The sequence below is a fragment of the Condylura cristata genome, unplaced genomic scaffold (assembly GCF_000260355.1).
Source record: "Condylura cristata isolate star-nosed mole 26May11 unplaced genomic scaffold, ConCri1.0 scaffold00001, whole genome shotgun sequence".
Lineage (NCBI taxonomy): Eukaryota > Metazoa > Chordata > Mammalia > Eulipotyphla > Talpidae > Condylura > Condylura cristata.
This window is the reverse complement of record NW_004567102.1, coordinates 30232802-30247320: the sequence shown is the minus strand read 5'-3', so window position 1 is coordinate 30247320 and position 14519 is coordinate 30232802. Positions and strand designations below refer to the sequence as shown.

The 14519-nt window shown below is 37.0% G+C and overlaps 1 protein-coding gene across 1 annotated transcript in view; it reads left to right on the top strand.

Moving 5' to 3' along the window:
- IMPG1 (interphotoreceptor matrix proteoglycan 1) overlaps nucleotides 1-12807 on the top strand; it is a 67505-nt gene extending 54698 nt beyond the window's left edge. The window contains 2 exon segments of the mRNA XM_004695962.1: nucleotides 9855-9930; nucleotides 12556-12807. Of these exon segments, the coding sequence (XP_004696019.1) occupies nucleotides 9855-9930; nucleotides 12556-12807 (328 nt within the window).
- The last annotated feature ends 1712 nt before the right edge of the window (nucleotides 12808-14519 follow it).

The following is a 14519-nucleotide window of genomic DNA, read 5'->3' as shown; positions in this document are numbered from 1 at the left end:
CTGGCACACATTAATATGCAATAAGTATTTGTTAAATGATGAATGAATGAAGTAAAGGCTGAATTAAATATAATATTCAAATATGGCAAGTCCTATTCATCTACACACGCTTCTGCTTCTTACCATAAAAACCAATTCACATCCATTTCTAAAAGCTTTCTTATTAATAGATTGGCAACTAATATCCCTATTGCATAGAGAACACAAATATTACCTTCAGCATATTTTATGTAAAATATATGTATTATTATGTAATATATTAGTATATTATGTAAAATATATTATATTATTATGTAATGTATTAGTATATTATGTAAAACAAAGCATATGTTTTAAATTAACTATCTGAAACAAAAATTCAGACTCTCTGTAGTATTCTAATAAAAATTAGAGTCAGAGACTAACAGAACTAAAATCCCACTATGCCAGATCCTCAATGGTTTATATGTATATTTGTTACCACTGCTGCATAGAAAATCATTCTACAATTTAGTGGCTTAATGCAAAAGCAAGGGTTTATTATCTCTCCTGGCTTCAGTAAATTTGAAGTCTGTACTTAACTGGATGGTTCAGGCTCAGAGACCCTCATGAGTTGCTACTGTGGGATCAAATGAAACCATAATCCTCTAGGGACTTGATGGAATTGACCAATTTCTGTGGTGATTTATATCTCTGGCAAAAATGGCTACAAAAGTCCCCAGTTCTTCCTCTTAGGGGTCTGTCCACATGACTGCTTGAGTGCCCACATAAATTGGCAGCTAATTCCTTCCAGAATAATTGAGGCAAGAGAGCAACGTAAAAAGAAGTCAAGTTCTTTTTTGACCTAGCCTCAGAATTAGGTACCATTGCTATATTATGATTTAAAAGAAACATTTATTTGGTTATTTAATGACCATTAGTCTTTATCTATGGTTCCTGACCCAGAGTTCCCAAAATCCTTATAATTTCTTAAGCAATTACAGCAATGGGAGCAACCTTTATTATAATTTTTGCTTCCTGTTCACACCCTTAGAAGTAAAATGGAGTATTGTTATCCATAACAAATGCCCTTCCCCATGACTGGGTTAGTTATAATAAGGGGACTTTGGAAAGTAGCTAACAATGAGGCTGGTCACCAGAAGAACCAAACATGAAATAGATTGTGGAACTTTCAGTCACATCCTGATATTCTGGCAGGAGAAAGGGACTAGAGTCACCAATGGCCAACGATTTAATCAGCAGAGTTCGTATTACAAAAATTCTATAGAAAACCCAAAAAGAAAGAGGCTCAGAGAGCTTCTAGAAGGGGAATCAGAATACCTCCATGTGTCACATTGCAGGGCTCCCAACTCCACGAGGACAGATGATCCTTTGTTCAGGACCTCATGCTCAGGATCTCCTCAACTGGCCCTTCATAATTTTTTTTTAATATTTTTTATAATACAGTAGTATTTTGGTGAATAAATGGGTTTCCTGAGATCTCTGAGCTGCTACAGAAAATTCAACCCAAAGAGGGAAGTTGTGGGAACATCTGGTTTATAATCAGTAGATCAGAAGTGCTGGTAACAATCTAAAATGGCAACCAGCATCTAAAATTCACTCTAGGGAATTAATTGAACCAAGAAGAAAGCTGTCAGAATACCCAATTTGCAGCCTGGCAGGAAGAAACACAAGTAACCACCTGGGCTTGTAATTAGCATCTGAAGTGGAGGGCAGTCTTTCAGCCTAAACCCTTAATACAATTTAATGTTCCCTCCAAAATGATAGTGCCCGAATTGAGTTGAATTGGAGGACACCAGCTGGTGTCAGAGATTTGTTTAGTGATATGTGGGAATCCTCCCCCTCTACTAAAATTGGGTACTAGAGCCTTTTAATCACTTCCATAGGAAATCAGCCGTAAGCAATGTGGGCGGGGCTACAGAGGATGAGGAATCACAGGAGGTGAGGATCATCAATAATCATATTGAAGGAAACTCCATGGCATGTTTTGTGTGCCTTCACAGACCCAAAGATACATTTTGTTTAATCTTAATCTTCATTATCTCCTCTGACCCATATGATATTATTAATGGGAAAATATATTGATCATTTTACCTTATAACTCAGAACTGAAACACATAACCTTTCCAGTAATCTTAGGATAAATCGTTTAGAACCTATACAAACCAGACCTAGGACCATGTGATTAAAGCTGCACCATCACTCACTATTATACCCAAGTCACATTTACTTCATTTGCCCTAGAATATTAATATCTTCTGAAAAGACAATCACAAATTTTATTAAGAATACTGATGAACCAGAGAAAGACATAGACTCTTTTTCCAAAAGCATACTCACTCTTTCCTTAAATAGGGCTAATGCTAAATTGAAACCTGTTAAAGATCATGTTACTCAGAATAAAGAGAGAAAGTAATCAGGTGCAAAGCAATTCTGAGCTTTGTAGTTTTCATATTATATGAATCAGAGTTTAAATCCAATAAGATTTCACAGATTCAGCATTTTTGTTTAGTGAGGAGAAAGGATATTAAACAAAACTGGGGGGAGAAATTCCCCTTTATTGGTAATTTCAGGAAAGGGATTCATCATATTAAAATACATAGACACACATATTTTATTTTAATGATAACCACTGATGGAGAAGATACTCATCTTTTTAGCCTTGATTTACCTCTTAATCACCTTTAATCACTTAAGAAGACATAATTAGACAGATAACTCAAAAACTCAAATAATTCACCTTAAGCAGCAAGTGCAGATTATAGTCAGTAGGAAGCTTATAAAATGACTTAGAGCAGATGGGGAATTATTTTTAAATATCCCTGCACAATACCTAGAACATAAAAGACGCCAAATAAATAAGAGTTGCCTCCAGCCCACAATCAATTCCACCTCCTGAAATTCCAAGACAAGGCATTACTTGACAGAAATATATAAATAAAGTAGTAAGAAAACACAGTGAAGTCCCACAAGTTTAGGAATTAAATTTCTCATCAGTTATTATAATATTTAGCCAAGTGGTGTGTGTGTGTGTGTGTGTGTGTATGTGTGTATATATATATGTATATAATATATAATGTATATAATATATACATATATATGTGTGTGTAGACTAAAAGTGAAAAGATTAGAAATATTCTATGTTAATGGTAATGAAGAGAAAATTGGAATGACTATGATATTATCAAGCAAAGCATGCTTTAAGTTTAAAAAAAAAAGAAAGAAAAATTATTTCTATCTCTAGGTACAAACAGGGTTATTTCCTTATGATAAAAAAGGGGTGAATTCAACATGGGATATATAACGATTGTGAATTTATATGCACCTACATTAGTGCATATATGTGATAGATATATAAAATAGGACATTATTCAGCTTTAAAAATCAAGGTCCCAAACCATGAATGAACCAGGAGAACATGCTAAGTGAAACAAAGCAGCCACAGAAAGAAAACTGCTGCATGATTTCACTTGTATGTGGAATCAAAAACTGTTAGGTATATCGAAGTAGAGAGTAGAATGGTGTTTACAGAGCCAGGGAGCAGGTGAATAGGATGTTGGTTAATGGGTGTAAAGTTACAGTTACATTGATATCTAATATACAACACAGTGATTATTCTTGAAACCTCATTTTGAATACTGGAAATTTATTGAGAATAGATTTCAGAAGCTCATCACCAGAATAAAAAGAAAAAGGTAACCGCATGGGAAGATGATATGTAGTAGTTATCTTGCCATGTCTATATATGTCAAATAATATCTTACAGCTTAACTATCTTAAATATGTACTTTTCATTAAAAGATATTAAAATTAATAAAAAAATAAATTAGGCATTCTCATAGCTCCTTCTTCAGGTTCCATAATTGGCTCATAAAACTCAAGAAAACACTTACACTATCTTATCTTAAAGAATATAATAGCACATACAGATGAATAGCTTTATGGAAGATACAAAGAGAGAAGTGTGAAGCAAGAACTTTGCTCCTATGCGTGTAGAATATGCCACTACCAAGCCAGCAACTCTGCAGGCCCATAGTTCAGGGATTTATATGGACACTTCATTGGCATAATCAATTAACTCACTGTCCAGTGCCTCTCCCCTCCTCAGAGAATGGGAAATGGATAAAAGGGGAAAAGGTCACCAAGAACCACCTCGCTAGTACAAAGATGCTATCAGGCAGGAAATTGCAAGAGAAATTTAGGAGCTCTGTATCAGGAATCACATGCAGAGACCAGCTCTGTGTTTCTTATTTATCACAACTACTTACTAGCTGCAACTTCTAAACAAAAGACAGCTTCACTTTTGGAATTTCGGACTCTACCATTTTCACGGATCCCATTCTCTATTGTTTCTTATAACTGCATTTGAATATGCAATTGTCTACAACCAGAGCATTTGAGGTTACTGCCGTGGCCTGACAAACACAGTCTTTCGCCATCGCTCATCTCCCCACAAAGCAGGGGTCACTTGCACAACTAGACTCTTAATTCAGTTTCTTCTAGTTTCTAAATAACATTGTTGATTTGCCAGTTTTACCTCGCATGTATTGACTTTCTATTATTATAAATAAAGGTCTGTGGTTCTTATATTGTGACTCTACTGCCATCGGCCTCCGAAAACACTGATCACTGTTAAATCAGTATCCAGGGTTTGCATTATATATTGACAGCTGACCTACCTGCTCTGTGTTCCTGGAGCTGTTCTCTTTGCTTTTTTAAAAACTATTATTCACTAAATTTTCATTGCCCCTATTTCCCATCCTTCTCAAATTTCCCATTGAAATTTCCAGTATTTCACACTAGGTACGCTATCATTTCCAAGTTTCAGAGACCTCTTTCTCTCTGGACTGCTAATGTCTGAGTCATGAGAACAGCTGTCACTTACAGTCTCCCTTTGCTGTCATCCTTCTAATTCCAATCCTTGGCCTTTGCCCTAAGTTGGATTCCCGGGCCCCTAGATCTGAGGTCTTTTCTCTGTGGATTTTCTTGTCTTTCTTGTACAGCACTTCTCTAGCAGCTATGTCAAGTTTTGAAAAACTGAGTGCAATGGCAGAGGACTTGGTGACACAAGCGTTCCATCTCTGTGACAAACCCAGTCTTGTCTGGTCACCTATTGTACCTGGGGAATCTGAATCACCGCAAGACCTATTTTTTAAACAAAATAGATGAGCTCTTGATGTTCATGATCTTTATGATTCAGTGTGTATGTATTTCTGACCTTTTCTATAGGTATTTAAACTACACTTTCATCTGAACATTCCCTCATACCTTGCTCATTTTCTATGTGGCTATCTCCACTGTGTTCATCTTTAACCACTACTGACTTTTCTCACTTTGGCTTCACCTGAGTCTGATTTCCTGTATGACAAGTCCTTAAACAATGTAATTTTATTTAGCATTTTTCATTATAACACAGATGAGAAAAAATCAGAAACAATGTTGTAGTGTACATAATTATAAGTTTTACTCAAGCTGCATTTCCAAGAGCCTCTCTACAATGTTAACGGAGGACTCACTGTACTTAGGGTTAGTACATTTCACGGCCTATCACATTTACAATTTATATAAACATGCCCTGTACCTTCACAGAAACCTGCACACACTCTAGCATAGCAGTTAAAAATCTAGTTATTTTGCATTTCTTTATTTTGTAAGCCTCATAATGAAATAAATGGCCTTGGCTTTTAGTGCTTGACTTCCCAATGCAGTGTAAATAACTTAATGTTAAATGATCTGTGCTATTGCTATTTCTAATTTTTTCTGTAAGAATCTGATGAAAAAAATTAAACACATTTTAAGTAGTGTTAAGGTTTGGATGATATTTTTATTTCAAAGAAAGTTTTCGTTGTTTCATTGGAGAGGGTTTGTTTGCTGCTGTTCTGTTTTTTGTTTTGAGAGCACATGGTTTTACAACACAGTGTATGATTGAGAGGTCTAGATGCACATCTTTCAGGTATATGTTACCACACCACACCACACCCACCACCAAGGTGTCCTCCATCACAGTCCATTGTGCCCCCTCCCACTGTGGCTCCTCCCCTCCATTTTCCTCCACTGGTAGACTTCATTATACAATCAGATTTCTAGGGTTTATTGTTTTGTTTTGTCCGATCTTTCATTTTTTTTCTCAATATACCACATGTCAGTGAACCCATCTAATATTTTGCCATCCAAAATGGCAAGAGTTTATCTCTTTTATAAATATTTAGTATTCCATTATACATTTATACAGCATGTTCCTAAATCTACTTATCTGTCTTTGGGTATTTAGGTTGTTTCCATTAACTTGGCTATTGCAAATAATGCTACAATGAACATAGGAGTGCATGTATTGCCTTTAAATTAGTATTTATGCATCTTTTGGACAGATACCTAGGAGTGGAATTGCTGGATCATATCATAAATCTATTTTTAATATTTTGAGGAATTCCCGTGCTTTATTCCACAGGGACTAGAACAGCCTGCATTCCCAACAGTGTAATTAATAGAGAAACTTTTTCTTCACACCCTTGCCAGTACTTGTTGCTTCTGGCCTTTTGGAGTCACACCATTCTTACATTCTAGTTTTGATTTGCATTCCCCTCAGGATAAGTGATGATGAGCATTTTTTCATGTGTCTGTTGCCCATCTGCTTATCTTCTTTGAACAAGTAGCTTTTTAACTCTCCTACCCAGTTTGTGATGGGCTTTTTGTTTCCTTTGGTTGAGTTATACATTCTTTGTAAATCTTGGAGAATAGCCCTTTGTTGAATATGTGATGGGCAAATATTTTCTCACATTCAGTATGGTGTCTTTTGGTTTTAGTTACAGTTTCTTTGCTCTGTGCAAAAGATTTTATAGTTTAATATGACCCCAGTTATTTAAATTCTTCTTTGCTTCTTTACTGTTGTTGGTGAATCCACAAAGATATCTCTAAAGTCTATGTCATGGAGTGTTTTGCCTATGTTTTTTTCTATGTATTTTATTAGCCTCACTCGTTTTGTTTGTTTGTTTGTTTTGTTTTTAAAGATTTATTTATTTGTACATACAGAACTGGGGTACAGGTCAGAGGCTCAGGGGCGGTGAGAGGCTTCACCAGAGACAGAGTGGGGAGCAGAACAGGCAGATCTACAAAGTACACTGCTGAGGGGAGCAGCGGGAGGGTCAGGAGAGGTCTGCCACACCATGTGGTCACCTCCCAGGCAGGCAGGAATCGAACTCATGTGGAAGTGGCTTTAGCTTCTCAGTGCAGTGCTTTAACCCACTGCGCCACCAGGGAGGGCCAGCCTCACTCGTTTTAATGTCAAGCTAAGACACATAGAAGGAATCTTGTAGAATAAAATTTAAATAGATCTGCTAGATTCAGCAAAACCATACACATAAATTTCAGATAAATAGTGAATAATTTTTAGTGTATGTTATCATGAGAATCCTGTGTTTTTTCCAGTGATCTCATATTTAATCATTCAAGTGTTTTATGGGTGAAATAACTTGGTTAGCTTTATTGTGAACATTAATGATTAATATTAAGGTGCCATAGAGGAAAAAAGTTAGAAATTCATTTTTATTGGTTGGCAATATAGTGCGATATTGTTTTAATTTAGCCAAAGTCTATATAGTAAGAAATACATGAGTAATGAGATTCTGACCCAGAAGCACATCAATAATTGTGCTTCTTCCCCAACATTAATCATCTGGAAGAGCACAGAGCTCATATGATAGGAACATGGGTTCAAATACATTTCTCCATGACAAAAAAGTCAAATCACATCTGTCATAGCACTTGAAGTCTTTCAATTTACTCACCCCAGATCTTTCTGTAAAGTCTTAGTCCACTCAGGCTACTATAACAAAATGTTATAGCATAGGTGGCTAAAACAATAAAAATGTATTTCTCATCGTTCTGGATACTGGTAAGTCTCAGGTCAAATCATCAAGGGCCCTTTTCCTGGTTGGCAAACAGATGCATTCTTGTATCCTCATAGGACAAAGAGAGAGATCGTTTCTCTCATGTCCCTTTCTATAAAGTCACTAATTCTGCTCATGAGGATTCCATCCTCATGAACTCCTGGCCTCCCAGCGACCCTACCTCCACATGTTGTCACATTAGACATTAGGGCTTCTGTGTAAGAATTTGAGAAGGATGCAAATATTCAGCCTATCACAGTGGAGATTGAATATAGCCACATGTGTGTATCCAGCATAATCTTGAATGTTAGCAAACATTATTTCTGATAGTTGAATGAATTATGAGTAAACACACCTAGGCACCCTCTCCAGATGAGGGAAAAGAGGGTGCTTCTCTGAAGTACCAGGAGGCCAGTTTTATTTTAAGAAACTAATAAAACTAATATGATTCCACCTTTCAAAGCTGTTTATCACTTGGAGTTTCAGTTTGGTGATTGCGCTCTAGTAAATTAGCTCACCGAGAGTCCAAAGATTATATCTGTCTCCAGACAGTCCATTCATCATGCTTAGCATTTGTATTTCAACACAGCTTTCCCACGTATTTGCCAAAATGCCACTGAAGTAATCACAGAAAGCTCCCTGTTTTGATCTACCTAATGCCTTAAATATTGTCAGTGACTCTGGATTTAGGTTTATTGGAATATTTTAATAACCCACCAATCTCTTTATCTGAAAGTTTCATATAACCACTTTCTTAGTTCATAACTATTTATTGATTTCAATTTTGTACCAAAAAAGGAGTGGACTTCAATAGCTCAATATGTACTTACCACAAAAATCAAAGCAATGTGATAATAGAAATTATCAAGGTATAATCATGTAAAAGTGACAAAACGTTTAAATTTCATCAAACATTTAGCAAGTTGCATGATCAATATAAAGTTCAAATTACCTGTGTCCCCTTTATTCTTTAAACATTGTTTTGCAAATTGGTAAGATAGTCTGTCACATTATCCAATTTTGGAAAGGCATAGTTTAAGCTGTAAGTGGTGAAACTACCAAAATGTGATAACTGGGATCACAAAAAATTATAATTACATAAAAGGCTGGCGTGCATAATGGGAGAGGAATAAAATTTCTGGGTCACAATTCTGAACTAATTTTCTGGGAGTTCCAGGTTGAAGCATATGGGATCCAAACCTATTTCAATGTCATCTGTGGCTTGGCCCAACTGTGACCAGGTCAGTTTTTACCACCTGATAACAGGTGTATTGAGTTTTGTTCTGTGGTAATTCCAGAATTTCAAGGACATTAGGTATAATGTGGATAAATAGCCTGATGAAAGTGTTCTTCATGTTCTTTTAGTATCATCTCTCCAGAAGTATTTAACCCAGGGTAGATAGATACAGAAATCCATCTTCTCTTTTACTATGCCTACTCTTTCTTTACCAATTTCTTTTTTTTTTTAAGTGCAACATTAAAATAATCAATGCAAAAAAATATTTTTTGTATATATAAAACTTTGTTGTTTTTTTAATGCCTCTATTCTTTGGCAAAATGATAGGACAAAAATCAGTTGATCTCAGGAGTTGACTCCTCAGGCAGTATTTGAACTCCACCTGCTATAGCCCTGTCTTCTCAGAAAGTGTACCTTTCTTAGTGACTGATCAAAGTGCCATAAACATAATGTTCATTTAACCAGACAATACCAGTCCTATGACTAACCTTTCTGATTGATGACTTTTTTGCCATCAGTTAGTCAACTCCAGAAATGTCACATTCATCTACATCTACAGAAGACAGCAGGTTAAGTACAGGGAGTCAAGATTTAGATGTGCTGGATCTACCTAATTCTCATGTCTCCTATGAGATTCCAGCAGTCAGTGGATATAATTCCACTTTCTGGAAGAATATCACTCCTGTCCCCACTGCACAATACATCACTACTAGCTGACAAGGGTCAAGAAACAGTGGTGTTCTTCAGTCTAGCATGTCCTTCTCCAACAACTTGTTCAACAAGAGCTCTCTAGAGTACCAAGATCTGGAGCAATGATTCACACAGCTGGTGCATGGGCACTATTTACAATTCATTGTGTGTCTCTTGTTTTTCATTGTTATTTTCTAATAAAGTCACTGGGTATCTGAAGCAATGCAGATCAAAAGAAAGAACTATTGCTGAAGGCATTCATCTAGAGTGTTGAGATGGTTCAGATCCAATAGCTAAGTGAATTCAATGCTGGACTCAAAAGGCAGATTCTGAGAACAAACTTCCTTTATATCTTTTTATTATAATTTTCCCTAATCTAGTTTTTTCCAATAATAACACATAGTCACTTAAGTGCTGAACTTAGAATTTAAAAGAAATATATGAAGCTTTTCCTAAATTATATTGCCCCAGGCTATTTCCCAATTATCTGAAAAAATAATTCAACTAGAATAGTCCAGCACAGATAGTCTGAGAATTCAAGTTGTAAAGACACTTTTTATTCAAAGCTAAATGGCTTATCACTGATCACTAACAAAATAAGCAGGTGATGGCATATATTTTTGATAATAAAACATTCCCAAAACTCACAGGTGGTATGTTTCTCTATGTACAAAAGGAAATTAGCGTACAATACCAAACTATGAGATACATCTAGATAGTCATGAGCAGCTAAAGTTAAGTACACAATGCATGTCACATCGATTGCAGAATTTCTGAAAATAACAAAAATAATTTGTAAGCCTCATGAGTTTAATCATTGTGTAGATTAAAATCACATAAAAGCCAATTTTAAGTGAACTTTAAAGGAATCCTCTGTGTAATTTCCCCACCTTCATAATAAGATGAGTAAATACTGGGACACAGTTACTCCACAGTTACCCCACAGAGTCCTAGGGCACCTGGTTAGGCATATGAATTAGGGTGCATGCTGGCTGCCATGAAGAAAAGATCAAGGCTATATTAATTGAAATGTGACACAAGTTTATTTCTCTTTCACTTGGTGGATGCCACAGTTCTGTTGACAATGTCATCCAGGGACCAACATTTCGTTCATTTTAAAACTCTGCCAACTGCAACAGTGTTTGTTCATGCACACAGTTAAAACTGGGTTACTGGTCCATCATGTTTCCACTTGTGATAAGGAGAGAGAGAGGACCCAGAGCAAACCATTTCCTAAAGGGTAGAAAGTTACCACTTCTCTTCCATTCCATTTGTGGGACCTAATCACATAGCCTCTTGCAAGGGAGGCTGGGAAGTATGGTCTCTAGGCAGCCTTTTTCCCATGAAAAAGAGGAGAATGGATTTGGAAACAGTTGTCAGCACTTTAAGGGAAAACTAGGAATTTCCACCATAGGTCAAAGCAATGCTAAAACACAAAGAGCGAGCCCCATTAAGTAGAATGATTCCATTTCCAGGAGAAATCAATTTAGAATAAGAAGTTCTACACTTTGTATAAAATAACATTTTATTTTCATAATTAGGTTGGGAAAAGAGTCAGAATGTAGAAGAGGGTCAAGTCAAAATTCTGCTGCAGAGGGACCAAAGACAAATCAGATCAAGGTCAAGCCTGCTGTGCAGGCCATCGCAACCTGTGTGTGTTGCTCTCTGGGTGCAGAGGTTGGGGTGTGGATGAGGGATCACTTTCAGGGCCAAGAACAAGGCAAGTATCATAGAGTTCCAAATATTTTGAAAAAAAATCTCTCAAGAATGACTGTGGCTGAGAGACAGGTGTAGGAACCTCAAGCCCTGCTTCTCTGGGGCATACTTTTGATATTAAGAAATTAGTTTGGAAAACATTTTTTTTAAAGATGTATTTATTTATTCATACAGAGCTGAGGTACAGGCCAGAGTTGCAAGGAGTGAGAATATTCACCAGAGACAGAGTACACTGCTGAGGGGAGCAGCGGGAGGGTCAAGAGAGGTCTGCCATGCCATGTGCCACGCCCCTCGAGGGCGGGGATCGAACTCACACGGAAGGGGTAGCTGCTTGTTTGCAGGGTTGCATCCTAACCTGTTGGCGCCTCCGGGGAAGGCCCTGGAAAGCATTCTTAAGGAAATCCTTTTTCTTCTCCCTCACCATTTCAGGTAAGGGCACTGTGGTCCAGTGCAGTGGTTAAGTAGCTTGATGAAGGTCACACAGCTAGTTAGGAACCGTTCCAGAACTGACACCTGTCTCCTGATTGCCTGGTGCCTGCTCTTTCCACTGCACTGCATTTGCTTCACCCATGAAACTAACAGACAAGCTGATGTTTAAGCTGTTGTTGATTTTAAATTGATGGGCTTCAAACAGATGTTCCATTTACATGCAGGTAGGTCAGTCTGCTCCTGGGCCCAGCTCAAACCTTGTTTTTATTTACCTGAATTTCATTTCAATAACTGAATTTGGCACTCCTGCTTTGCTGATAGTTTTGGCCTGGAATTTTTTTTTTTAATCCTCTGTCCTCATAATTCATCATGAAGAAAATCACTGCCTATTTATCTTAATACACAGATAGAAAGGTGGAAGTGTGGGCAATAATTACTGCAAATAAATCATTAAATAGTGGTGTCTGGGTTCAGTATAAATCCAAACACAAAAACAAAAATAATAAAAAAGGAACTGTAATTTATGCTTCAGATAATGAAAAGGGAGTCTAAACAGAATTAGCAGCAGCTGAGCACTTAGAACACAGTTAAGAGAAAACCATTTTTTTTATTTTGCAGCTGGTCCCATATCTACAATCCAATCTTACAGGATTTAAGCAACTGGAAATACTTAGCTTCAGAAATGGGAGTGTGACCATGAATAGCAAAGTGAGGTTTGCTAGGTGTGTGCCATGTAACCTCACCAAAGCTGTTCATGGTGTCTTGGAAGATTTTTGTACGGTGGCAGTCCAACAATTTGATCTAGAAATTGACAGCTACTCTCTTAACATTGAACCAGGTTTAAAAAATATCCAAATGGAAAGCTGGTAATTTTGGTTTCTGTTGGAGTATGCAGTTCAATTCTGAGATCACAAAAATCAAATTAAAATTACATAAAATAAAAGGTCTCTGTCATCTTATTATAAAAGTAGAATCTTAAGATATGCCATTTAAGGCCTTCCTACATTAAAAAACAAACTCTTTTCTTCACAATCTGAGAACTTTAATTTCCACTCAAAACAAAACTTTTGCTGACTTTAAGAAGTTTGTTTTTGTTTTTTTATGTAGCCCACAGCCAAGCTAATTTCCCTTCTATTAGAAATCAAAAGCATTTTCTTTTGCAGTGAACTGCAACAAACCAGGGGTTCCTACCTCTGAGGACTTCCAATCCCAGCGAACTATCAGAATCACATCTTCAGGACACAATTCTGGATAACACTGAGACAGCATCCTAAGGAGAGAAAAATAACCGTTAGACCAAGATTCAAGCAAATAAAAAAGCTATTTCACCATCCTCACAAAAAAAAAGAAAAAAAAATGTGCTTCACATTTGTACATCCTAGATCAGCTACCATGTGCAGATTAAAACAAACAAAAGTTAGATGTGAAATAAACACTTAAACATATGTGGGCTTAACCCACTGCTACAGAACAGAAAGCGAACACTTGTTCTGATAATAAAGCATAGTGTATGTGCCATTCTACCAGCTATGCTCAAATTAGAATGTTTTCCACCATTAGCTTCAAAATTCTGTTTTCTAACCGGTTGAAGTAAGTCTTTCAATTCCCTGGAGTGCAAGGGTGGGAGGAGGCTCCAAATTCACTCCCAATACCACCTTCTGGCAGGTTCAAACAAAGCTTCTTAATTGGTTATGAATTAGTGAAGTGAATCTTTACCATCCTCTCTGGCTTTCTGTGGACTAACAATGAAGGCTGAGGGAAAAAGGCCTTGGGCAAAATGCAAGCAAAAAGGCTCAGTTGGGAGACATTTATCTTTGACAGAGCAGAACTTTGAACAACTTTAAGAAAATTGCCTCCTACCTTAGTAAACAGGATCTTTAAAAAGACAGAGCACCCTCCGGCACTGAGCCTGTGTGTTTCCCTCTGAAGAGGACCACTAAGTAAACCCTCTGGACTCCCTACAACATCAAGGACCTCCTAAGTGCTCGTAAACTCTTGAACACTAGGAGACCTGATTTGAGAAGGAAGGAGGAAGTCACTGCCAGTTAAGTGACCAAGTGCTTCAATCTATTGAATAGGATGTAGGGAGAAACTGGAAATCATAATGGAGGTGTTTTTCGAAACCCCTCTCCTCCTTCCTCCCTTGGAAGCTGAAGTTGTATTTAGAGACCCATCCTACTATATAAACTATATAAAAACTCAATGTAAGTACCTTAAATAGAAGGCAGAAGCCATAGCACATTGCCTGGATGTATGAGGAAGCCGGGGAATTTGGAAGGAAACATCTAGGATGTTTCACGAATGTGAACCTGTTACAGGGCAACCCAATGTGAACTGGGTTGCTTGTCTCCTCACCCATGCACTTAAAATTCAGTTGTACTGCAGGCACACACAAAAGCGTCAATAATTTTTTTTTTTTTTTTTTTTTTCAAATTTTGCAAAATAAGTTTTAGAATTTTGCTCAGAGAAAATAATAAGAACAACTAGCGAATGTGAACCTGTTACAGGGCAACCCAATGTGAACTGGGTTGCTTGTCTCCTCACCCATGCACTTAAAATTCAGTTGTACTGCAGGCACACAC